The sequence below is a fragment of the Gaeumannomyces tritici genome (genome assembly GCF_000145635.1).
Source record: "Gaeumannomyces tritici R3-111a-1 unplaced genomic scaffold supercont2.2, whole genome shotgun sequence".
NCBI lineage: Eukaryota > Fungi > Ascomycota > Sordariomycetes > Magnaporthales > Magnaporthaceae > Gaeumannomyces > Gaeumannomyces tritici.
In genome coordinates this window covers 4760045-4782137 of record NW_008804546.1, presented here as the reverse complement: position 1 = coordinate 4782137, position 22093 = coordinate 4760045, and the positions used below count along the sequence as shown (strand labels likewise).

Sequence of the window (22093 nt, the reverse complement as noted above, 5' to 3'; positions counted from 1 at the left end):
GGGTTGTTTATATCTTCATCGTGTCCCAACCTTCGTGGTGACTACTAGCTTTGACTCACGCCGGGGCCTTCTCGACGAGGAATATAGTAATTGTTAAACATACTATGACTCAACTACTCTGCGATGAAGGCAAGGTGAACATTATGTCGTGTGTACAGTCGCTGTAGGACATTCATACACTTGCCTCTCCTCACAACCTCGTAGATCCTCGCTCAATGAGCGTCGGGGGTTATTTTTTACCCGTTTCCCTTTTTTTTTCACCGCTGCCCCACTCAACTCTACTTTCTGCCACTCAGGCTGCCCCATTTTGCGGACCTCACTCAAGATTTGTATGTTGGGTTTTACCGCCAGCATTCATTGAGGCTCAAGATTCCGACTTTGTCATCAACACTCCGCAATAGCCAGCGATAAAGCGGCGACAGAGTCACAATGGTGCGTTGGAACCCCAGGTGCCCCCGCGGCGACCACGGCCGATAGAGCGACGACTATACGAGAGCCACGGAACGAGGAGAGGGGAAAAAACGCTAACCCGCCGCCATGGCGATCGAAACAGCCCCAAAACGAGTACATCGAGCGGTGGAAGAAGCAGCATGGGTAAGTCGGCGTCGTCCTCCCAGCGTGCGCCGCACACTCCCCACTCCGATTTCGCAAGCTGACCGTTTTTTTCTTCTCTTTCTCCCACTCTACAGTGTCCGCCTCGACCACGAGGAGCGCGCGCGCAAGCGGGCGGCCCGCGCCGAGGGCCACGAGAAGTCGGCAAAGGCGCAGAACCTGCGGGGCCTCAAGGCTAAGCTGTTCGCCGAGGGACGGCGCAAGGAGAAGATCCGCATGAAGAAGGCCATCAGGGCGCACGAGGAGCGCAACGTCAAGGGCGCCGCCGCCGACAAGGAGCCCTCGAACCCCGTCCCGGCCTACCTACTCGACCGAGCCACCCCCAACGCGTCCAAGGCGTAAGTAGAGTGGATGCGCGGTGTGCTAAATGGCCCCTGTCTCCCACCCGTGGCTGGACCGCTTGCTGACGCTGCGGCCCGACGCCAGTCTCTCGTCCTCTATCAAGCAGGCACGCGCTGAGAAGGCGGCCAAGTTCTCTGTACGTGACCCCCGTGGCGCTCCCAGGCCCACTCGAGACCGCCCGTGTGCATAGCTAACGGCCGGCGCTGCCAACAGGTGCCCATCCCGAAAGTGCGCGGTATCAGCGAGGAGGAGCTCTTCAAGGTTGTCACGACGGGCAAGTCCAAGAGGAAATCGTGGAAGAGGATGGTTACCAAGCCCACCTTTGTCGGCCAAAATTTCACGAGACGGTACGTGGGAGCCTTGAGACTTTCCACCCCTCGCTTGTCGGGTTCGAAAATCGCAGAGAGCTGACATGCCCACAGGAATCCAAAATACGAGCGCTTCATCAGGCCCATGGGTAGGCGCCCCGAAACTATATCACAGGGGCGAGGGCCCAGGCCCGACGAGGTTTGGCCCTCGTGATCTTTCGAGCGACTGAATGACTAACTGAGCCTCTTCAAACGGGTCTAGGCCTGCGATACAAGAAGGCCCATGTCACTCACCCTGAGGTCAGTCAGTACGGCTTGGGATAAACGATGAATCTTTGGCGCGGCTCCAACTAATCGATACACAGCTCAACGTCACGGTTCATCTACCAATCCTTGGAGGTATGTGCCACCTATGTGTGAATGTGCCTGTGGTATTGTGTGGCTCAGCGCGCTGACATGAACAACAGTGAAAAAGAACCCGTCAAACCCTCTTTAGTATGTTTTCGGAGTGTGATACCTGTTTGCCCCTAACGCTTACTGACCTGGCCGTTGAAGCACGCAACTGGGTGTTCTGTCCAAGGGAACTGTCATTGAGGTCAACGTGTCTGAGCTGGGAATCATGGCCGGGAACAAGGGTAAGATGTCCTGCCTGGCGTTGTCATCTGCCTAACTGCTAACTCGCATTTGACGTGATTAGTTGCTTGGGGAAGGTATGCCCAGATCACGAACTCGCCGTAAGCTTTATGCCCTCGTCTTTTCTTTCCATGTCCTTCTTTATCCCTGCGCAGGCAAGCTCAGTTACTAATAAGCGGGCCGATTAGGGAGAACGACGGATGCGTGAACGCGGTGCTGCTGGTCTGAGCCAGATTATGCCCTCTTAGATTCTGAGGTGGCTGGCTCCGCGGTATGGGAATTACGCCGCCGCCGCCACCGGTCCGAAACAGGAGCGGCAGCTTCTATAGCATAGGCCGTTGGAGGTAATCGGGGAACCAAGAAAAGAGCTGGGAGACGTGGCGTATTGAGTGCCGCCCTCGTCGACAAAAGAAGAACTGGGCCTCGTGAGCTAGAAAAGCCGAGTCCAAGCTGGGCGAATAGCTCTGTCTTGCTCGGAGTTTGGGATTGAGAGACGGTGGGAATGCGGCCGCCGCTACCGAAATCGCTTCATAGCAGGTCACAGGTACCCCTCGCGGAGAGCGCGGCGCGTCTGTTAAGGCATGGCCAACATGGCATATTCTTGGAGGTCTAGAGGGTTTGTTGGTTTAACTGGGCAATAGCTATTTATATCATGAACGTACTCTTGGTTTGGGGAAAAGGGAACACCTACCTTCCTAGATAAAACGAAGACAGATGGAATGACACGGTAAAGCAAAAAGGAGCCCAAAAAACCATTCAAGTTCCATGTTGTAGCCGAGCGCCCACGTGTGGGAAAGATGGGATTTCCCATGGGCTTGGGTCAGCTCAAGATCAGGTGGGCTTTCACATGCGTTTTCCTGATGGCAGCGCGCACCAATTGGCGCGACTCACTTTCCCCTGCCTGACGTTTTCGTGCAGCGGGAGACCCCCTGATCGTGGGGAAGGAGCATGCGACCAGCAGCTGTGGAGCCAGGGAGCACAGAGGGGGAAGGGCCCACAGCAAGCTCAAGCCGAGCCGACGGCATTGCGCACCCAAACATTGACCTCGGCGCACCCCCAACAGTGAGTGGGAAGCTGGGCGCAACGTCGGTCAAATCTGAGCCGCGCCTCAAACCCCATCTCTGTTTGGTCGTGGGTGCCGTAATAGGCAGGAAGGCTTTCTTTCCATCTCGCAATTCCATCACCAGCTCTTCTCGAATTGCTCGCTCGGCCCGACGACGCACACGCGCACTCTCCTTTCACCTCCCCCTCTCTCTTTCTCTCTCTCCATCTCACTCTCGCCAATACCTGTTCTTGCAAGCCGATTGGGCCGCCGACTTTCCCTGGCCCGTCCGCGTACCCGGCCATTTGCCGCCTCCTGCTGGCCCGTCGCCAACCACACCACCGTCACTACCACCACACACCACCTACCCTCTCCCGTTTGCGTCAAGCCATCGGAATGGCGACGGCCACTCTTCTCGAGAGCCTCAAGGTACGTGTTTTTTTTTGTTAACACAAAAGCCCACACGTTCCTGATCTTACCTGCCGCCGCCGCCCCTCGGGAACGAAACGACAATTTGCCCCCTTTCGCCCGCTAACGCAAACACCCGCAGAGCTCGGCCGAGCGCGTGATCCTCGACCCTCGCTACCACGACGTCCTCGCCGTCGTCAAGGCGGCGCGCAACGGCGCCGTCTACGGGACCAAGGTCCGCTTTCCTCATGCGCTTGTGTACGTACAACCTCCCCCTCCTATTATGTCCATGTTGGCCATAATCTATAGGTTGCGTGTTTATGTGTGCGTTTGTGTAAGCGGGTGTGTATGTGTGTATATAGACATGCATATGTGTGGGAGTATATAAGTGTGTGGGCCATGAAGTGTCACCCACCCACCTACCTATAAACGACCATGTCAGGTGTTTATGCAACCAGACATCAAGGCTAACAAGACGCCCACCTCGTCGTCCTCTTCCTCTGCGTATAGTATGATATGTCTGTTTCGGTCAGGAACGTAAGTCGCAAACTCCCTTGACTGCCTGTCTGTTTCTTTCTCTCCCAGGCTCCCACCCACCCTAACCCTCGCCCTCCGCTCTGTTACACCCTTGCTCTGCTGACGAGATAAACCAGCGTACGGGAAAAGATTGGGCTCGTATACCGAGCAACCCGCACGCACGCGCGCAACCTGGCAAAGTTTGCCACAATATACAAGCTCACATGCTTGCTGCTCAAGCATTATGGCCCAACCCCGGGCAAGGAGGGTGAGTTCAGCCCCAGCCCATCCATCGGTCCCGGCAACACGAGCCCAACCCTTTTCCCTACCTGCCGCACCCCTCCCCCTCCCGACTCTTCTGACCCGCCCCCTTTGGTTCCATCGCAGGGCCCTACGACACCCTCGCCGCCGGCATGCTCGGGGGCTACCTCGTGTTCGGGGGCCGCTCGCGGCGCACGGGCAAGATCAGCAGCGTCAACCAGCAGATCGTCGTCTACGTCTTCGCCCGCGTCGTGCTGGCCCTCGCCCGCCTGGCCGTCAAGCCCGGCTCCGGCCTGCCCCTGGCCTCGGAGCCGGGCCCCTCGGCCCGCATCAGCCACTACTCGTGGCCCGTCTTCGCCGCCGCCAGCTGGGGCATGGTCATGCACCTGTTCCGCTGGCACGCGGCCGAGCTGCAGCCCAGCCTCCGGAGCAGCATGACGTACATCTACGCCCAGAGCGACGAGTGGGACGGAATCCGCAACTTTTTATGGCATAACAAATGACATGTCTGATGATTAAAGACGTCACTTTCTATTCCCTTTTTTTTTTGCCCCTCCTTCGTTGGTTCTCGCTACATTTATGCTGTTCACCATTTCTCTTGTACCTCCTCATCGTAATCTAGACGCGCTCCATATAGCAACAACATGTAACCTTGCCACTCGCGGTTTGCCGTTCTCTGCTAGAACCAATGGCTTGTACTACCTGGGGGTTCCACCTTCTTGACCCACTAAACCTCCATTACGCTTTTTGTATGGAAAACCACCAACTTCGAACAAACCTAACGCATTTAATAAAAAAGCTATTAAAAAATTCAAAATATTTTTGGAATATTTAAATTTAAGAAAACAAAATGCAAATTTTAAAAAAAAATTATTGAGCTTTATTTTTTTTTAAAAAAAATTGCATTGTTACATAATTTATTAAAAATATATTGTTACGGGCTGAAGCCCCGTGTTGTAGCTCCGGCTATGCCGGAGCCACACCGCTACACCCGGGCGGCGACGCCGCGGAGACCCTAGCCACACCCAAGACGTTACATGACGGCGCCCCCGCAGCGACTCACCAGGAGACTGGGTTTTCTCCCTCGTGAGGAAACCCGGCTAAAGGCCTCTTTTCTCTTTCCTACTCTTCGTAATAATATCGATTCCTTTCGGCTGTACCTAAGCGTAGGCTGTTAGCGCAAGCCTTTTACATATATATTAATATTCCTTTTATTTATTTTAACGCGCTTATTTTAAAATTGCATTCCAAATTTTATTTGCTTTTTTATTAAGTATATTAAATTTATTTGAAGTTGGTGGTTTTCCATATAAAAAGCGTAATGGAGGTTTAGTGGATAATGGGGGTTTTGTGCCCCCTTCTCAGGAGGGGGTCAAGAAGGTGGAACCCCGGTAGGTATAGAAAACCTACCGGCTCGCGATCACCCACGTCCAAGCGCGCCGGGACAACATTTTTTCATAGGAGTTGATAGATCTGCCACCCGCAACATGATATTTATCCATTCCATTGTTACACCCTCGATCGGCCGCAGCGGCATGACCCTTCTGCCGTCGCAGAGTACTAGCGTTGGGTATATACACTCCACAAATACACGAGGCCCGCAAGATAAGCCAACAAAAAAAAACCAAAGATCGACAGGAGCCCAACCAAGTCCTGGACTTAAAACCCATATACCTGATGTCCGAGAATCAGGGTTTTATAAAAGACTCGGATCGTCAGCCCGAGTCTTCCTCCTGTCCTTCCCTTTTTTTCCCCTTCTCTTTCTGACGCATTTGGACTTCCATGTCGCAAGAGAAGACCGAATAGTAAGATGTACTGGACAAGGAGGCAAGAAGAAAAGAATACGCTGCCACTATCTCAAAACAAAAGAAAAGATAAGTTCCATCTAGATGGGTGTGCCCAGGTTGGCCGTCAACGAGGGTGTTGGGAATATGAGACTGCATGTGTACACACGATTTGGTGGCTGCGCAGACGCGTGACACGAGTATAGCGATGCCGGCGGCATCAACAGGCGATCGCTGAAGATGGATAAAGAGTACATAGATGCGAAGGCTCGAGGGGTCGTGCGAACAGGTAAGCGAGTATGCCTGCACAAGACTGCACCAGGGCGCGACCTAGGGTTCGGTAAAGAATAGCAATAATCAAGAGCGGCAAGCCATATTGCCTTGCCATGAAGCGACTGGTGTCAGGGGTGGTGGTTGCTGTGTTCTCTCATAAGGATTGCCTCTGGGAATAAATGCGTGCAGGGTATGGATACTGAACACATCGCATCAGTGTCTGTACCCATTGACCCTGGTCTGTTCGTACTGAACACCGGTCATGGATTCCGGTGCGCTGGGCAGACCGCCGCTGAGGGCCCTCAGCGGGGGCAACTCAGGTCGCGGAGGCGGCCCTCGCCCGTACGGGTCTGGGGCCGCTTGCGAATTGGCATGCCCGTGGCCGGAATTGCTCAACGTCAGGTCGTTTCGCATCTGCGTGTTCTCCGACCGCAGAACAAGCATCTCGCGGCGCATCACATCGACTTCCTGGTGCAGGTTGCTGTTGGATGTGTGCAGCAGCCTGATGGTGTCAGATTGCCTCTTGTGTTCGGCAATAGCTGGTGACGGGTTAGCCAACAGTATTTTACCAGCCCCCGCCCGCACTACCGAAGCGCAATCACATGGGATTTTCAGGGCGCAGACGGGCACAATTGAGCCCGGGCAAACTTTTGCATACCTTTTGTCAGAATCTCCCACTTTGAGGCTTTTGATCCGCGCTCCTGTGGCATCAGATCGCGCAGCTCCTCAAACAGCTCCTTCATCTCGGTCCTTCGTTTGCGTTCTGCCAGCTTGTGGCTCCTCCGCAGCTCCGGCGTCCTGCTGTACGGCTGAGATCCTGCTGGCATACCCGCAGCCTCGTTCTGAAGATCGCCAATTTGCTTGTGTTGGAGAGAATGGTGGTGGACGGCGGGGAAGTCGGCCGAGGCGCTCGAGTAGCGGTCCGTTGGGCCCAACCCGTCGTCCAAGTGTCGCTGTCCCGGCGGCAGCCTCGACTCGCTCGTGAACTGGCTGCTAGCCAGAGACTCGGCAACGCTGCTCCTCCTAGAGTCGATGAGGCTGTGGCTTGCCGCCGACGGCAGCCGCTGGATTTCCTCCTCCGGGAAAGCCCACGCCTGACCCTTGGTGGGCTCGGCCGCGCGTGCAATCGTGCTCGTCGCGGGGCCGGTGATGGCGGGGGCTGTCCTAACAATCTTGGGGTGCGGGTCTGGGTTCCTCTCCTGGCTTGGTTGGTAGCCGTTGGAGATGCGGTGGATAGACAGGTTGTCGAGTTGTGCGGGGCGCGGGTTCCGTTGCTGCTGCAGTGTGCTTTGTATCGATGCTGTCGACTGGTTGACACTAGCATATGGGGAGTTACCCAGCCTCATCTCACCAAAGCCCTGGTTGATGCGACTGTCGACGCTCTCGCGCCGTGACGAGGGGTCCCCATGCTCCGCCCCTCCAAAGCCGTGGCCATTTTGGGTCGACTCGAACGACTGGCGGTGGTCGCGCTGTCTAGGGTCAGGGCCCGCGGGGCTTGTGGGCGAAACCATGGAGGCGACGCTCATGTTGCTCGTGACCGGCGAGACGAGGGGTTGCGGCATCAGGTTCGACGTGTTAACTGGCGACGGCGTGTTGTCGCCATGCGAGGACGGATGCCCACTGCCTGCATCGCGGGGCCCGAATATGGTCACCCCGACGCATGATGCGGCTGAGGTGTCTGCCATCAGTTCAATGTCAGTTGGGTTTGATTACAAGGCTATATGCGCCTTGAGAGCGAGGGCCGGTTGCTGCGCATCCGTCCCATGTTCGAGATGCCTCGGTTACGAGTCGCAGAGCTAAAAGGACAGGGGAAGCGGCAACGTCCATGCCTGCAGACATCGAGGGACTGACGTTTGCTAGAGGCGTCGGTGCCAGAAAAGTATGCCGAGTCTCGATTGTCCTCTGGCCGGTTGAGAACACCAGCCAGGCCGGCCGGAAGCTTTTGGGACACTGTTCGCTGGTCCATCATTATCTCCTTCTCCCCAGTGAGGAGGTCGGCGGCGAGAGTGCCCGTGGGATCCGCCGTGGTTTTGATGCGTATGCGCGTCTTGCTCAATGGCCGAGGCGAGCCTCTTGGCCCGCCGTGTCGAGAACGGTGTTGGATGGGTCTAGGGCCGGTCTATCGGTCGGTCGGTCGGTCGGTCGGTGCGGCGCGGCGCGGCGCGGTGCTTGCGATGTCGCCTGGTGCGGTGACCCGGGACGCGTGGCGGTGCGGGACACAAGATCGAGCGACCAAGCTCGAGGTGCCAAGACCCGGTGAGAGCAAGCAGAAACGAGGGCGGGGACAAGGCCCAGGCGGGATAGAAACACGAGAGACGAGCAGCAAAAGAGGGCGAGGGTGGCGACGGGAACAGGACAAGGAAACAAGTGAGGACGAGGACAAAAGCACCAGGAACGAGAAGGAAATTAAAAGAGTGGAAGAGCGGCTCGGCAGAGGGGTGAGAAAGGATTCTGCGTAACACTGCAACGAGATGCTTGGTGACAGGCTGCTGGCCGACGCAGCTCCAGACGACAGCACAAGGAGAGCGATTGTCAAACAAAAGGAGGAACTTGAGAAATTAGAGGTAAAGTCGGGGGGGGAGGGACCAGTAGGTGTGGAGGTGGGACGGTACCTAGTGCCTAGCAGTGGAGCTGGGCGGGTAAGTGCCAGGCCAGGTAGCAGCGATGTACACGGGGCGGACGAGTGGCCTGAACTGCCCAATCGAGGCGGGCGACGGACGGACCAAGACACCAGCTCGCCTTGCAGAGGAGCAGGCCCTGCGTGCTTTTTGGAGAGCAACCGGGGGTGGCAGGCACAGCGGAAGGGGCAGGAAGATGGTGACTGTGATTTTGACGATGGTTCCGGTGACGGTCCCAATGCTCTGCCCTCTGCTGGTGGACTGGCTGGGGGTCGGGAGGTGTAGGTGGTAGGGCAGTTGGCCGCATGTCAAGCTTGCCGACCGCGTGGCAGTGTAGCGACAATGGGTGGTGGAGACGGGAAAAGAGGAGCCCCAAAAGTCGATCCTTCGACCGAGGAACGGCGGCGACACGTTTTTTTCCTCTTTCGCTGCATGCACACAGCAAAAAGTGGGACAGGATCTGTGGGTGACGGGACTGGCCCGGGAGTGGGAACGATTGGGGAGGAGGTCGTGGGAATGGCCACGCCAATACCGTCTCCCCCGCCTCGATTGGCTGGACCGAGTAAGGAGAGACCCAGCCGGGTGGGCTTTGCACGCTTTGCTTCTGGGGCCGCTAATTGCACATGGCTGGTACAAGCCTCCAGCCAGGCCTCCATTTGCTGTGCGGCACAACAATGTGTGCCAGCGGCCCCCATTCTGTGCGCCTCGACTGCCACCAGAGCTGGTGTGATACCAACCGACCTGCCTTTTGGCGATGTGCCCTCTCAATCTTTCTCAGCACCGCATGTGCGTGCCCCGCCAGCCCGCGCGGGTCCTGAGGTGACCATCGTAGCTCTCAAGGTGGGACAAGAGGAGTTTTTCAGCATGCAGCTCGCCTGTCTCTGCCTCTCTGCCTCTCTGTCTCTGTCTTTAGCTCCCCATGTCTTTGGCTCCTTCTTGGCTGTCTTTTGTTCGCCCGTTCTTATCCATGCACGGACCAGCTTCAATGTTTTTCTCATCCTTTTTTTTCCTGTTCTTTTCTCCATTTCCTTCTCCCCTCCCCGTTCACCTGTTTTGCCCAATGCCCAGCCTGCACACCCAAGCGAGGGTGATCGATGGGCGGGCCCATTTTGTTTCGCCCTGGCTGGCGCCTCGACATGGCGCTAACAGGCCAGGGTGCCGGGACGATCCCTGCAGTCCAAGCCCACATGCTGTCCGCATGGCTCCCTAGCTTCACAAGATCCTTTTTCGCCAATCAGCCCCGGGCCCGCATCACAAAGAAAACCAACTCGAACAAGGGGCTGGACCCGGTCAGCCTGAAGGGGCAGGGATCCACCCGCCGATACAGCCGCTCTCCGCTGCCATGTCGACCCATGCTTGCGTTATTACCAGCGTTTGGTGCTTGGGCTGGCTCGCTGCTCTGCGTGCTACACATAATCCCGCCTCGGTGGCTGCACACAAAACCCGTGCACGCCCCTGTGCTCTTCCAAGCAGATGCGATTTACACTGGAGGCTCTCCTCAGAGGCCATGATCTAGACCACACCGACGTCAACGAGAAGACTAACAGCAATACAGCACAGTGGAGTGATGCTTGTGGATTGAGCGTCGTCCAACTTTAACCTGGCAAAGAATCATCTTGCCTCTCTGGCTTTGCCTTTTGTCCTTGTCTTTTGCCTTTGCCTTTGCCTTTTTCTTGGCTTTCCTCGTATGCCGTGCATCCGCAGCGAGGCCCTGGAGGCTACTCCCGCGCCGAGAGGGAGTGGTTGCTAGCCTGTGTTCCATTCTCACACACCCTCCAGCTGCTTGGTCCTTCGTAACACATGGATAGAAAAGCGAGTCTGCTGGACGCACTACCGAACCGACAGCGCATTTTGTTCGCAGCGTTGCCAAACACCTTTCATGGCCCTAAAAAAAAAAACAGCGGCGTGGCGGCTGCTCTCCCTTGTCAATCACCCGCTCACCCGCCCTTTCAGCTCTGCGGAGCAAAGCACCCAGGCACGAAGCCGTAGCGTGGCACGTGCGTGGGTGCGGCTGCGACGCTTCACCGCATGCCGTCACAGTGGCGAGCACCCCCTGGGTCCTAGCTCGGGAGGCGCGCGCAAGGACTCCATACCACTCGCTTTCCTCCGTCCCTAGGGGCTGGCTGTCTGGGAACATGAGCCGTGTCTTGTCCATCTCGAGGGCCGCGGCACTTTTATTTCCACTGGGCTCGCCGGACCAGCCCGTCACGGTGTCTCGGCAATCGTTGGCACATTTTGGCACCGTGCCCGCCCACCATCTCTGAACAACCTGCCACCCTGTGTGCTCCGCGGCCCCCCAGGCGTCCCGGAGTATTGCTGACACAGTCGAGGGCCAGGGCTTCAGGCCAAGCGCTCTGGGCTGTGCCTGATTGACGGCCAGGTTTAAAACGTGGATGTCTCCGTCGTCTCCCCAGCCCATCGCGGCTTGTGGGCCTCGCAGTCAGCCCAACGTGCCACAACACGCCACCGACTTCCGGATGGGACCAATCAACAAACAAAACAAATAAACAACCAAGCGGATGGACATTCCTCTTTCGCATGTTCGATAACGTGTCGCAATTCTGATCACCTCTATGAACCATCTATCGAGGTCCCTAATGCACCTGCCATGCGGAGGCTGGTGCAGGGAGCACGCATAAAATGCTGCGGCCACCACGCCAATATGCTAGCAATTATACTGCTGCTGCTGGGCACCCATGGTCGCGTTCGCAATTCTTCGCAAAAAGCAAGCGCGCCCATTTCTGCTGGGCCTTGACACGCACTCCCCGCGCTCACTGTCCCATGCCTATCACTGGCTGACGGGCTCTGGAGGCTGAACACGCAGGGGTGTGCAAGCACTGCGTGGTGTGCGACCCGAGAGCTCCTTGTTGGCGGCGGCGCCGCCCAGTCCTGCCGCTCCGACGGTGCCTCGGTTTCCGCGCTTACCGAGTGCATATGTGTGTAGCCCTTACGACCCTTTTGGGGCCGTTCCTGGACATCCATTGCCCCGTTGCCTGTTCTGTCCGCATCGGCTGGTCCCCGAGTCGGCGATATCTCGACGCCATCGGCGCCACCGTGGGACGGCTCCCTGTGTGCTTGAAAGGGATGTCGCGGCCGCCGGTGTGCGCCTCCACAGAAAATTCGCACGCTCATGCCTTTTAGCACCGAGCTAGCAAAGCGCCAGCCAGAGGCCAAAGCGCTCCCCCAGCCCTCATCCGGCTTGGCCCTGGAACGCAGGTTTGGCTCCCGTGGAATTTTTCCGGACTGGTCGAATAGCGTTCACGACTCGTTCCGGCTGTTAAAGCCCTAGGTCAGCCAAGCGAGGACCTGGCATGTCTGCATCGACGAGCGGCGGACCCGCGTGCGTGGTCGGACGGCCATGCCGAGCCTGGACAAGCTGGAGGCTTTGGGCGCACCTATAATTCGGATTCCACCCATATGAGCGCCTGCCAACCTAGTGTGCCAGTCACCTCCCTGGGCCCGTGGCTCGAAATGACCACAATCTATGCCATTCCCGAAAGCGACGGCGCCTCACCTCTCCCATTAAGTTTAGCCACAGCAACGCCCCGCGGCCTGGGGCATACGCAACACCATGAAATAATCACGGCTCGAGCTCACGGCGTCCTCCGACGAGTTGCTTTGGTGGAAAACCCCCTGTCTGTCGTGTCGAAACCTTCAACACGCAACGAGACTAGGCTAGTCCTCTATATACACTAAGAGAACTCCGCTTCATCGCCCCTATATGGCGGACTTGCCCTTGCTAGGTGCCCTCGGCATCGCCGCCATCTTTTGACACCATCCGAGCCCGATTCATGCTCCGATAACATCTTTGACATACCCATGCCGCCAATGGTAGGACATAAAGAGTACACGCCTTCTCGAGAACGCCCAGATTGTGGCCACCCATTGCAACAGGCCGTGATGTCTGGGTTTTAGTAGTCCGGCGAGATCACCACCAATATTCTCTAAGCCGGCATCGCCGGCGAGGGAAGCAGAGCCAGAGCGAGTGGAAAAAGGCCCCGCGCCGCTAGAAAAGGGTTCCAGAAGGTGATGACATGGCGCGCTCCGTGGCCACAACACTTAGCTCTTCGAATAACGTGTGGCTACCCACTGCTTGGGCCATCTTCATGGCGGGATACAAGATGGTGACAGATAGGAGTTTCAACAGCTGCGGAACGGACCAAACTCCCGTATCGTGTGGCCTTGTCAGAAAGACCCCCTCACTTTTTGGGGTCGCCGCACCATCGACGTCAATTAAGCGGCCTGCACGGCCCACATATAGTGGGGACATGTCCCGCAAGGCAATTGATCTCATGTTTGGACGGGAGCCACTTTGAGGATAATTTTTTTCAGGTTCGTTTTTTTTCCCCTTCTCTTGCGCCTTCAGTAGCAGTGCCTCTTCAAAATTTTCCACCGCCCGACACCAAGCTCCCAATCAGCCTAGCCAGTCGAAAGGGCCTCAGCGTTGCGACCTTGAACTAGCCGCCCATCCCGTTGCGTTGTCCTAGTTGGAAGCGACGTCTTGATCCGCTATCAGCTACCAAAATGTGAGCCACAGCCCGCCGCAATGCAGGAGGAACAATGTCCGGCTCTACCACAATAGGCATATCTGCTTTTATGCACTCAGGTCAGGACTGGCTGCTAACACCGTCTCTTGAAAAGGCATTCTATCCGCCGTGCCACTCTCCGAGCGGCTACCACCCATGCGTCGCGGGCGGTAGTCGCAACCCCGCGCCTGGCATTGGCGGCAAAGACCACTGGATCCAACCTGCTCCTGTCTTCAGCCGCCGTCCTCTCGCGATCCTTTGTGGCCACGCGCTGGCTGGCAAACCAAGTCGATTCGGTAGACCAGGGAGAGGGCATCAGCGAAGACCACTCTGCGGGCTTGACCGAGGGGTCCGAGTCTGCCACACCTGAGGGTGAGGGACAAGGCAAGTCGGCAATTCCATAGCTTCCTGCCTGTATTGTGCCTACAGACAACTCTCAAACTCACGGAATATACTGCTGACCCGGCCCTCTTTCTGCGACATAGCTGGACCATATGTAAGGGGTCAGGACACCCCGTACGGACTCTTCGTTCGTAACCTTGTCTTCGACGCCAACGAGGAGCACCTCATGGATGCTTTCAGCAAGTATGGAGAGATCACGAAGACCTCGATCGCGAGAGACGTTCGTGGTCTGAGCAGAGGGTACGTCCCGACACCGGCTTCATGCCACCTCGGTGGCACAAGTCGACGGTAATATGGCATTGCCATAACAAGTCGCTGACAAACACGCGCACAGGTATGCTTTTGTCTTCTTCACGAACGCTGAAGACATGAACAAGGCTGCGGCTGGGGCCAACGGTTCTTTCTGGCACGGCCGCCGCATCCACGCCTCGCCACGCCTCAAGCCAACCAAGGACAATCGCTCCCAGGGCGAGGCTCGTGAGGCTCGTGAGCGCCTGCCGCTGGCAGAGAGGGTTCCTACGAAGTCTCTGTATATCGGCAACATCCCGTACGAGACGACGGACGTGGAGCTCAACAAGCTCTTCCGGTCGCTGGATAACGTCACCGATGTGCGCATAGCCGTGGACCGCAGCACGGGATGGCCCCGCGGTTTCGCTCATGCCGACTTCTCATCGGAGGAGGCCGCGCTGGCGGCCGGCCAGAAGCTTGAGGACATGACGCTCCTGGGCAGGCAACTGCGCATCGACTTTTCGCAGGGCAAGCGGGCCCAGGGCAACGATGGCGAGCGCCGAATTTCGACCTCGGGCGAGGACGAGCAGTGAGGGGGGGTGCCATCCAATGTACTATAGAACAAAACCAAACAACCTCGACCTTGCGGGCACCGGATTTCTTTGTTCCTGAGCAGTGGCTGTGGCTAATGTGTGGAGGATTCGAAGGAGCGCCGCGAGCGTGTAAGGATAGGTAGGTCGGTATCACGTAGTATGATCAAAAAAAAAGAGAGAAAAAAGGATTCATATCATCTGGCAGCGCGTGAAGACTCGTGGGACAAGTGGCGCGAAGTATGTCAATATATATGCCCTCTTCTCTGGATTGTTGTACTAGCAAGCCCTTCGGTTGTCGATAAGCCGTGTGGTTTTGATGCCGACTCTGTGTGTGGCGGACAGGAAGCCTTGTGTGGATGCGCCACTGCCTGGTTCTTGGCTCTAGGTTGCGCTGTGCGCTGTGCTCTTTGGCTGTGGGGCGGCCCGCTAACGTAACCACGGCTGTGCCTGTCCCCTAACCGCGGCACATGGATCTCCCCACATGCAGTCGGGTTGGTTGTTTATCTGCCCGCCCGCTGGCACAGCCTCTGCAGGTGGCACATCTGGTCTACTGCATGCCTGCCAATCATTCGTGTCCAGCTCACCTCCACGCACCATCGCTAGGCCGTGACTGTTGCCACGTCCAAAAAGCGGAGAGAGAAAAGGACAAGAGGAAAAAGAGGCCCAAATAGCTGCTCGAGGTATCGCTATATGCTCTGAGGCCTGTCGATCGAGCGCGCTGCTGCCATACAACCAACACAGGCCCGGCGCACACGAGGCGGCAAGTCGGGGCTCTTACGAAACATCCGCTACAGGACCCTGCGGGGGATTGCGTCTCCAACATGTCCTTCCTAGGCGGAGCCGAGTGCTCGACGGCGGGCAACCCGCTCAGCCAGCTCGCAAAGCATGCGCAGGACGACCAGTCCCTGCAGCGCGACAGGCTGATGAACCGGGGGCCCCGCCCCCAGGACAGCTTCCGCAGCGTGACGGCCGCCGGCCCTTCCTCGGAAGAGGTAAGCCTTTGCGGCGCCGAGCCGCCGCCCCCCTCGCTTCATGCAGGCCACCGCCGCCGCCGCCGCCGCCGCCGCTGCTAACCCGCGAGATGGCGCTGCGTGACGCATCAGTCCTTCAATGCCTTTGTCAACACGCCCGCCCAGCTTCCCGATTTTAGCTTCGATCATGGGCCGATGGGCCACGTCCATATCGACCCGGGCCACGCCGTCCACATGCGTGCCAGCTCGGCCTCGCCCCACGGCGCCTGGTCCGACGAGTTCGCGAGCCACGCCGGCCCCGCAGCCGCCGCCCAGGCAGCACCATTCAACCCTGCCGAGTTCGCCGCTTTCCAGCGTCTGAACCAGTCGGGGCCGGCGGCCTCGGCCGCATCCCCCCTTCAGCAGCACCATCAGCAGCAGCAGCGGCCACTCATGAGTACCGGATACTCATCAGGTATGGGGATGGGGATGGGAGTGCCTATGGGAATGAACATGGGCATGGGAATGGGCATGGGAATGGGGTACAGCTCCATGCAGCGGCCTCTCTATCAGCCCATGTATCCCCAGCAGGAGCAGCTCACGCAGGCAGCCCAGGAGGCCAGTGTCAAGGGAAAGGGTAAGGAGAAGGTTGTGGAGCTGGACGACCAAAAATGGGAGGAGCACTTCGCCCAGATCGAGCTGGAGGACAAGCAGGCGAAGCAGGAGGACGAGAGCCTGGCCATGGAGCCCGAGCTAAACAAGCTCGACAGCGAGCTGCTCGAGTCCGAGACGGGATTCGGCGATTTCGAATCCATCTGGAATGGGATCCAGGCCGGAAACGCCGACATGGAGTTCCCGCGCACAACGGACTGGGATCTGTCAAGCGGGCGGCTCGGGCGTGCGCCACCGCTCGAGGAGTACCTGTTTGAGGAGGATAACATATTCAAGGACCAGCCGAACCCCTTCGACGAGGGCATGCGGATCATGGAGGAGGGCGGCAACCTCTCGCTCGCCGCGCTGGCCTTCGAGGCGGCGGTCCAGGCGAACCCGGAGCACGCCGAGGCTTGGGTGCAGCTGGGCTCGGCACAGGCCCAGAACGAGAAGGAGGACGCGGCGATCCGGGCGCTCGAGCATGCCATCAAGCTGGACCCCAACAACTCGGCCGCGCTCATGGCCCTGGCCGTATCGTACACCAACGAGGGCTACGACAGCACCTCGCACCGCACACTGGAGCGGTGGCTGTCGGCCAAGTACCCGCTGATCGCGCCGCCGGACAAGCTCTCGGCGGCGGCCGACATGGGCTTCACGGACCGGCAGCAGCTGCACGACCGCGTCACGGACCTCTTCCTGCAGGCGGCGCGCCTGGCCCCCGACGGCCAGCACATGGACCCGGACGTGCAGGTCGGGCTCGGCGTGCTCTTCTACGGCGCCGAGGACTACACCAAGGCGGTAGACTGCTTCAGCGCCGCCCTGGCCTCGTCGGAGCAGGGCACCAGCAACCAGAGGGGCCAGGTGCACCTCCTGTGGAACCGCCTCGGTGCCACGCTGGCCAACAGCGGCCGGAGCGAGGACGCCATCTCGGCCTACGAAAAGGCGCTGTCGATCCGGCCCAACTTTGTCCGGGCCCGCTACAACCTGGGCGTGAGCTGCATCAACATGAACTGCGAGCGCGAGGCCGCGGGCCACCTGCTCGCCGCCCTCGCCATGCACAAGGAAGTGGAGAAGAGCGGGCGCGAGCGGGCGCGCGAGATCCTAGGCGGCGGCGCCATCTCGGACGAGCATCTCGACCGCCTGACGACGCAGAACCGCAGCACGACCCTCTACGACAGCCTCCGCCGCGTCTTCACCGGCATGGGCCGCCGCGACCTGGCCGACAGGGTCGTCCCGGGCGTCGATCCCGAGTCGTTCAGGGGCGACTTTGACTTTTAGGCCGGCCGCCGCTCGCTTGGCCTCTGGCGAGCACGCAATGTCTATATGGGCCTAGCCCTCACTCGTAATTGCTCCGTGCATTTGCAGAACTAAATAGCGCTCTGCCTCAACAAATTATTTTTTTGGTGAATGCTATCCCACCGAACTGCGTTAATGTGTCTTGCCGCATGGCTGGTCGTTCCCTCCCGTGTCTGCGCCTGGATGAGGGTTTTCTTCCAAGCATGCTGTGGTCCCGTCACCCTATCTACAAGGACTGTGTGCTGTGTGTAAGGAGACCGCCGCAACTGATAGTCCATTTGCAGTGAGATTCGGCCGGTTCAGCCTGTCTTGCTTGTTGCCATGTTCAATACGGCAAGGAAACTGGGTATTCATCTATATAAATGCCTGGATAAACAGGCACACACAACACGTACTTGGGCATACATTTTGACTGTGCCTCGCCAAGGGAACCAAAGACAAGCCTTGTAGGAGACAAAACACGGAGACCAGGAAACCCATTCCGTCACTTTTTCCTCCTGGTGCCCTCCAGCTCCACCAGGATGGCCTCCAGGGCCCTGGCGGCCTTCCTCTCCGTCTTCCTGAAGGGCCCGTTGAACATCTCGGGCAGGACCATGACGCTGTTTGCGTGCTCCCGGGCGAAGCCGACCTCGGCGTCGCGGCCGCAGCGCTCGCGGGTGGCGCGCACGGCCTCGCGCAGCATGTCGCCGCCCACGCCCTTGCGGCGGTACCGGAGCTTGGTGGTCCACGCGCGGATGACGCCCCGGCCGCCCTTGAGGCTCGACGTGCGGTGCTTCCTCCGGCCGCCGGGCCCCACGCCACCGCCACTTCCGCGGTCGCCCGAGGAGGACGCGGGCCGGCCGAGGGGCTCGAGGCGGAGGACCAGGGCGGCGACGAGCTCGTCGCCGAAGCGGGCGCCCAGCACGACGTCCTCGGTGGCGAGGTCGGAGCCATCTGGCACGGGGCCGCCGTCGTCGTCGTCGTCGCCGTCGGCCGCGGGCGGCGGCGGCACGATGCCGGTGGAGGAGCGCGAGAGGAAGCGCCAGCCGACGCCCTCGGCCAGGGCGATGTAGCGCGAGGCCAGGAGGCGCACGGCGACCAGATACGACATGACGACGCCCGACGCCAGGGTCAGCAGCAGGCCCGCGTCGCGGCGGCCCTGGCGGGCCCAGGCGAACTGGTGGGCCGCGGCCAGCGCCAGCGCCAGGCCGGCGAGGCAGGCCGGGTGCAGCACGAGCGAGAGGGCGGCGCGCTGGCGCTGCTGCGCGACGCTGTCGGCCACGAGCCGCAGGGCCTCGACGCGGTCGCGCCGCTCCGTCAGGACCTCGAGCGAGAAGGGCGGGATGTCGTCGTCGTCGGGGACCGGGGCGCCGCCGCCGCCGCCGCCGGGTCTGGGCGGCCTGCCTGGCCCGGTCTTGGCGCCGCCTTGGCGGAGAGGGTTGGTTGGTGCGGGGTAGGAGGAGGTGGTGGTTGCGGCGGCGGCGGAGTCGTCGTCCTGGAGCTGGCGTCCGGGCGAGCTCGTCGCTTGCGGCTCGAGCAGCGGGGTGTTTACGCGAGAGGACATGGCCGAGGACGGCTGCACGAGGTTCGCGCGGAGGAAGGTGAAGAAGGCTGCGGGTTCAGGTGCGAGGCCTGGTCAGATTTTTTTTCTTGTCTTTTTTTTCTGTCGGGGCTCATGGGTTGACTCGTGTTTTTGGCTGCCGTTAGGCGTCTAAGTGAGGGGACTTCCCCTAAAGTTCCACCCGCAACCTCGAGCTCAACTTGTGTTCCTTCTCCGACAATCAAACCAAGAGGGAAATATGGGAAAGAAAGAGAAAGACCGAAAAAAAAAGCCACAAACTCACCAGTGCTGGTTTTGAGGCCCGGGACATCGTTAATCCTGTCGGTGATGGAATTTGGGCGACAGTTGCTGAGGTCAAGCTCCGTGATGGCGACCATGTGGTGGGACATGATGTCGCAATTGGGCCCTGCCAGTGCGATCGCGGGGTTCGCTAGCTTTAAGCGCCTGGGTGGGCTCGCCTGTGCGGTGGGTGCACGCCTGCCGCACCACACGCAATTTCGCTTTGATTTGCGCCTGTCCCCCCCTTGGTGACGTCTTATCAGTTAGCACTGTGGTTCGCCGGCAGCCCAACCGAGCACAATATCGTAGCAAGCAAGCGGAGGTGTGATTCCAAGGGCTGGGCAAGACAGAGACTTACAAGATTCAGACGGGGAATGGCACCCACATCGACTTATAAGCTGCAGAGTGTTTCCCGGGCTTTGGGTTCGCAACCCACAAAATGTTTCTTGTCTTTTCAAGAGCCCTAAAAGAGCACGAGGGCCGGGGAGGTTGGGGAGGCGGGAGAGAGGTATGTATGGAGACGGCAAGGTTTGCAAACAGCAGCTCGAGGTGGTGGAGGGGATCGAAGCAAGATAAATGGAAGTTATCGAAACCCCCACAAAGCCGCTTGGTGAGGATCCTATCAGCTAGGGGCGTGAACGAATAAGGAGGCTGGAACGGCGCGAGACTGGCAGACAGACGGAGCCGGGACCCCCCCTCGAGTGCAGCCAGCACTAGGTCATGGACGGCATACAGCAACCCCTATCTGCCATCTATATCTTCCACACAACGGCGCGGGCTAGGGTGGCGATCCATCTGCTGCACTGTCGACATCCGCCCCAGGTTGCCAACAGCAATAACAACAAGAACAAAAAAAACCCTATCCAGGATTATTATTCGGTGTGGCCTTTGCATCCCCCTCCCCCCTTTGGTGATGCCATCAGTTCTCGCTTCTTCATTCTATGATGACTTCTTTCCTCTCCCATCTTGCCCCTCAGGAGGCGGGCGGTGGCCACAAAGGAACGATGTATCAGATAAGGTAAACGCACTCGCGCGTGTGTGATACCAGTGCTTGGGGGCCATCCAGGCCAATGGAGGGTCTGGGAGTTAGTGGGGAAGGGGGAACGAACAGATGGCGATCATGGGGGCCAGAGCCAGAGGAGGGGTCCTCCGACGGTGACAGCTGATGGGCCCCACGGCAAAAAGACGGGCGCGAACAGGGATGGCGCCCGCCCTAGCACCTGTTTTTGTCTGTTTGAAACTTAGCTAACGGACCCGGTTGTGTGTCGTGGTGTGGGCCCTCCCCTAGGAAGCTGGTTGAGCAGAGGATCCGTGATGGAATCGTTGGTACGTGCGTGCGTGCGTGCTTTTTGCGCTCGTCGAATCACCGCCTGGGCCTGTGCATGCAACCTGTATCTCGTGCCGCCACCGAGCACGGACGATAAGCCCAGCCCGCGCCAACCAACCGCCTAGTGCGTCCTGCCGGGGGGCACGCGACTGACGACGTAATCTGGTCGGCGGTGGAGTCGCAGCCTTGGCTTTGGTCGTGGGCTCGGCGATTCTAGACCTGACGCTTGGCTCCGACAGCTCGCGAGTGATCAAGGTCCCGTGTCTGTCGAGGTAGTGGTCCTCAACAAGCCACCAGCGGAAGTGCAAAGAGTCAACGGGCGAATGGCCAACAAGAGCAACAAAAAAAAAAACACTTGTGGCCACTACCACTTGGCAGTCACGAACTGATGGACCATCCCATCTGCTCGAACCGGCGACTGGCAACCGATCGAGCCAGTGGGGTTTTGGGGAGCCGACCGATGTTTGAAAATATGAAACGTGAGCGTGCATGGCCGATGGACCCTTTTGCCTGGCCCTTCCGTACAAGGGCTCCCCGCGACGCATACGGAAGTGTGCTCCGTTCACATGCATGGCATGGCTCGCGCCGGCTGGCGGTCTTGTTACAGCCGGTTTTTTCTTTTCTTCTTTTGGTCAACATGCATCCCTGGAAACTTCGGGCTGAAAACCATCACGCCACTTGGCAAACGTCTGCTGGCTGCGCAGCTCGCTGGTGGTTGCTGTTGGTTTCAGAGAGAAGGTAACTCTGGGTAGGGAGTGGCAACGAGACACGAAATCGTACGGAGATAGGAGGCGAAAAAAATCGCCATTTTCGAAGTAGCGCCAAGAGCACCCCATGTTCAGCCCTTACTAAATAAGGCCTAGCCTACATTTCTTTTTCAACATCAATCGCAGCACCAATTCGAATCCGCCCGCACGCGTTTTAATCGATTGGCTAGTGCATACCCCTGGCCCCTGCCCTCGCTTCACGAGTGACCTCCCCACTGCAGATTATTTAACCCTCACACCTCCGTACTGCACTGGCGATCTAGGTCCCCGCCTAGACGGTTACTAGGGGTTGGACAGTCCGCCACGGGGCTGCTGATCTGCCGGGCTTGTGGCACCATTGCTGTGACAAGCACTAAGAGGAAGGGCCTAAAGATGACCAAGACTTGTGTTGTAATCCGTGCCGAAGTGGTAGGTGCCTTGTCCGTTTCCAACAAGCCTCCCCCGGGACATACAGTTTCTTGACTTGCATCATATATGCCGCAAACCTCACTCTGCCAACCACCTCGCGGCGTTGTGTGTTCTGGAGTTGGGGTTGGGGTCGGATTCGTGGAGTCAACATTCAGTCTCAACCTTGTATACAAGACGCCGATGATCTGCGCAGGCCTCGGCTGTCCATGCGTGGAATCTTCGTCAACACGCTAAATCGGCGATGGTGGCGTTTGCGAATATCATCGCTACCGTATCGCCGTTTCGATATGCCCAGGTGTGCTTGTATAGGCAGGTACCTACTCTCTCTC

The 22093-nt window shown here is 58.6% G+C and overlaps 7 protein-coding genes across 7 annotated transcripts; 4 read left to right on the top strand and 3 right to left on the bottom strand.

The window, feature by feature from the left end:
- Positions 1-135: 135 nt before the first annotated feature.
- On the top strand, positions 136-2641 carry GGTG_04165 (ribosome biogenesis protein nsa-2). Its single transcript, XM_009221957.1, has 12 exons — positions 136-432; positions 554-594; positions 690-950; positions 1039-1090; positions 1168-1301; positions 1377-1411; positions 1525-1562; positions 1628-1661; positions 1730-1757; positions 1818-1897; positions 1960-1996; positions 2084-2641. The coding sequence occupies exons 1-12, from the start codon at positions 430-432 to the stop codon at positions 2121-2123; spliced, it is 783 nt and encodes a 260-aa protein (XP_009220221.1). The 5' UTR covers positions 136-429; the 3' UTR covers positions 2124-2641.
- Positions 2642-2941: 300 nt separating this feature from the next.
- On the top strand, positions 2942-4786 carry GGTG_04164 (peroxisomal membrane protein 4). The gene is made up of 5 exons (XM_009221956.1): positions 2942-3366; positions 3488-3603; positions 3856-3882; positions 3999-4129; positions 4249-4786. Exons 1-5 carry the CDS (start codon positions 3334-3336, stop codon positions 4623-4625), a joined length of 684 nt encoding a protein of 227 aa, XP_009220220.1. The 5' UTR covers positions 2942-3333; the 3' UTR covers positions 4626-4786.
- Positions 4787-5472: 686 nt separating this feature from the next.
- On the bottom strand, positions 5473-9111 carry GGTG_04163 (hypothetical protein). The gene is made up of 3 exons (XM_009221955.1): positions 8031-9111; positions 6838-7857; positions 5473-6718 (listed from the first exon to the last, which is right to left on the bottom strand). The coding sequence occupies exons 1-3, from the start codon at positions 8146-8148 to the stop codon at positions 6393-6395; spliced, it is 1464 nt and encodes a 487-aa protein (XP_009220219.1). The 5' UTR covers positions 8149-9111; the 3' UTR covers positions 5473-6392.
- Positions 9112-10909: 1798 nt separating this feature from the next.
- Positions 10910-14743, top strand: GGTG_04162 (nucleic acid-binding protein). Its single transcript, XM_009221954.1, has 4 exons — positions 10910-13323; positions 13439-13707; positions 13809-13965; positions 14060-14743. Coding segments are annotated over exons 1-4 (915 nt in total). The 5' UTR covers positions 10910-13321; the 3' UTR covers positions 14547-14743.
- Positions 14744-15086: 343 nt separating this feature from the next.
- Positions 15087-17632, top strand: GGTG_04161 (peroxisomal targeting signal receptor). Its single transcript, XM_009221953.1, has 2 exons — positions 15087-15538; positions 15650-17632. Exons 1-2 carry the CDS (start codon positions 15368-15370, stop codon positions 17423-17425), a joined length of 1947 nt encoding a protein of 648 aa, XP_009220217.1. The 5' UTR covers positions 15087-15367; the 3' UTR covers positions 17426-17632.
- On the bottom strand, positions 17619-20084 carry GGTG_04160 (acetyltransferase). The gene is made up of 3 exons (XM_009221952.1): positions 19621-20084; positions 19267-19517; positions 17619-19033 (listed from the first exon to the last, which is right to left on the bottom strand). Exons 2-3 carry the CDS (start codon positions 19370-19372, stop codon positions 17928-17930), a joined length of 1212 nt encoding a protein of 403 aa, XP_009220216.1. The 5' UTR covers positions 19373-19517; positions 19621-20084; the 3' UTR covers positions 17619-17927.
- Positions 20085-21589: 1505 nt separating this feature from the next.
- On the bottom strand, positions 21590-21967 carry GGTG_04159 (hypothetical protein; the record flags this gene model as incomplete). The annotated part of the gene is made up of 1 exon (XM_009221951.1): positions 21590-21967. A coding segment is annotated over one exon (378 nt), but the record flags the coding sequence as incomplete, so codon positions are not given.
- Positions 21968-22093: the final 126 nt, after the last annotated feature.

Bases quoted from the DNA above. Each gene is read 5' to 3' on its own strand.
- GGTG_04165 (XM_009221957.1), top strand. The intron at 951-1,038 runs GTAAGTAGAGTG...GCCCGACGCCAG, and splicing joins ACCCCCAACGCGTCCAAGGC to TCTCTCGTCCTCTATCAAGC. The intron at 1,091-1,167 runs GTACGTGACCCC...CGCTGCCAACAG, and splicing joins AGAAGGCGGCCAAGTTCTCT to GTGCCCATCCCGAAAGTGCG.
- GGTG_04164 (XM_009221956.1), top strand. From the start codon at position 3,334: ATGGCGACGGCCACTCTTCTCGAGAGCCTCAAG. The intron at 3,604-3,855 runs GTACGTACAACC...CTCTGCGTATAG, and splicing joins CGCTTTCCTCATGCGCTTGT to TATGATATGTCTGTTTCGGT. The intron at 3,883-3,998 runs GTAAGTCGCAAA...GAGATAAACCAG, and splicing joins TGTCTGTTTCGGTCAGGAAC to CGTACGGGAAAAGATTGGGC.
- GGTG_04163 (XM_009221955.1), bottom strand. From the start codon at position 8,148: ATGATGGACCAGCGAACAGTGTCCCAAAAGCTTCCGGCCGGCCTGGCT. The intron at 7,858-8,030 runs GTCAGTCCCTCG...AACTGATGGCAG, and splicing joins CACCGACGCCTCTAGCAAAC to ACACCTCAGCCGCATCATGC. The intron at 6,719-6,837 runs GTATGCAAAAGT...ACCCGTCACCAG, and splicing joins GTGGGAGATTCTGACAAAAG to CTATTGCCGAACACAAGAGG.
- GGTG_04162 (XM_009221954.1), top strand. The intron at 13,708-13,808 runs GCAAGTCGGCAA...TCTGCGACATAG, and splicing joins ACCTGAGGGTGAGGGACAAG to CTGGACCATATGTAAGGGGT. The intron at 13,966-14,059 runs GTACGTCCCGAC...ACACGCGCACAG, and splicing joins GTTCGTGGTCTGAGCAGAGG to GTATGCTTTTGTCTTCTTCA.
- GGTG_04161 (XM_009221953.1), top strand. From the start codon at position 15,368: ATGTCCTTCCTAGGCGGAGCCGAGTGCTCGACGGCGGGCAACCCGCTC. The intron at 15,539-15,649 runs GTAAGCCTTTGC...GTGACGCATCAG, and splicing joins CCGGCCCTTCCTCGGAAGAG to TCCTTCAATGCCTTTGTCAA.
- GGTG_04160 (XM_009221952.1), bottom strand. From the start codon at position 19,372: ATGTCCCACCACATGGTCGCCATCACGGAGCTTGACCTCAGCAACTGT. The intron at 19,034-19,266 runs GTGAGTTTGTGG...CTGAACCCGCAG, and splicing joins GGGCCTCAAAACCAGCACTG to CCTTCTTCACCTTCCTCCGC.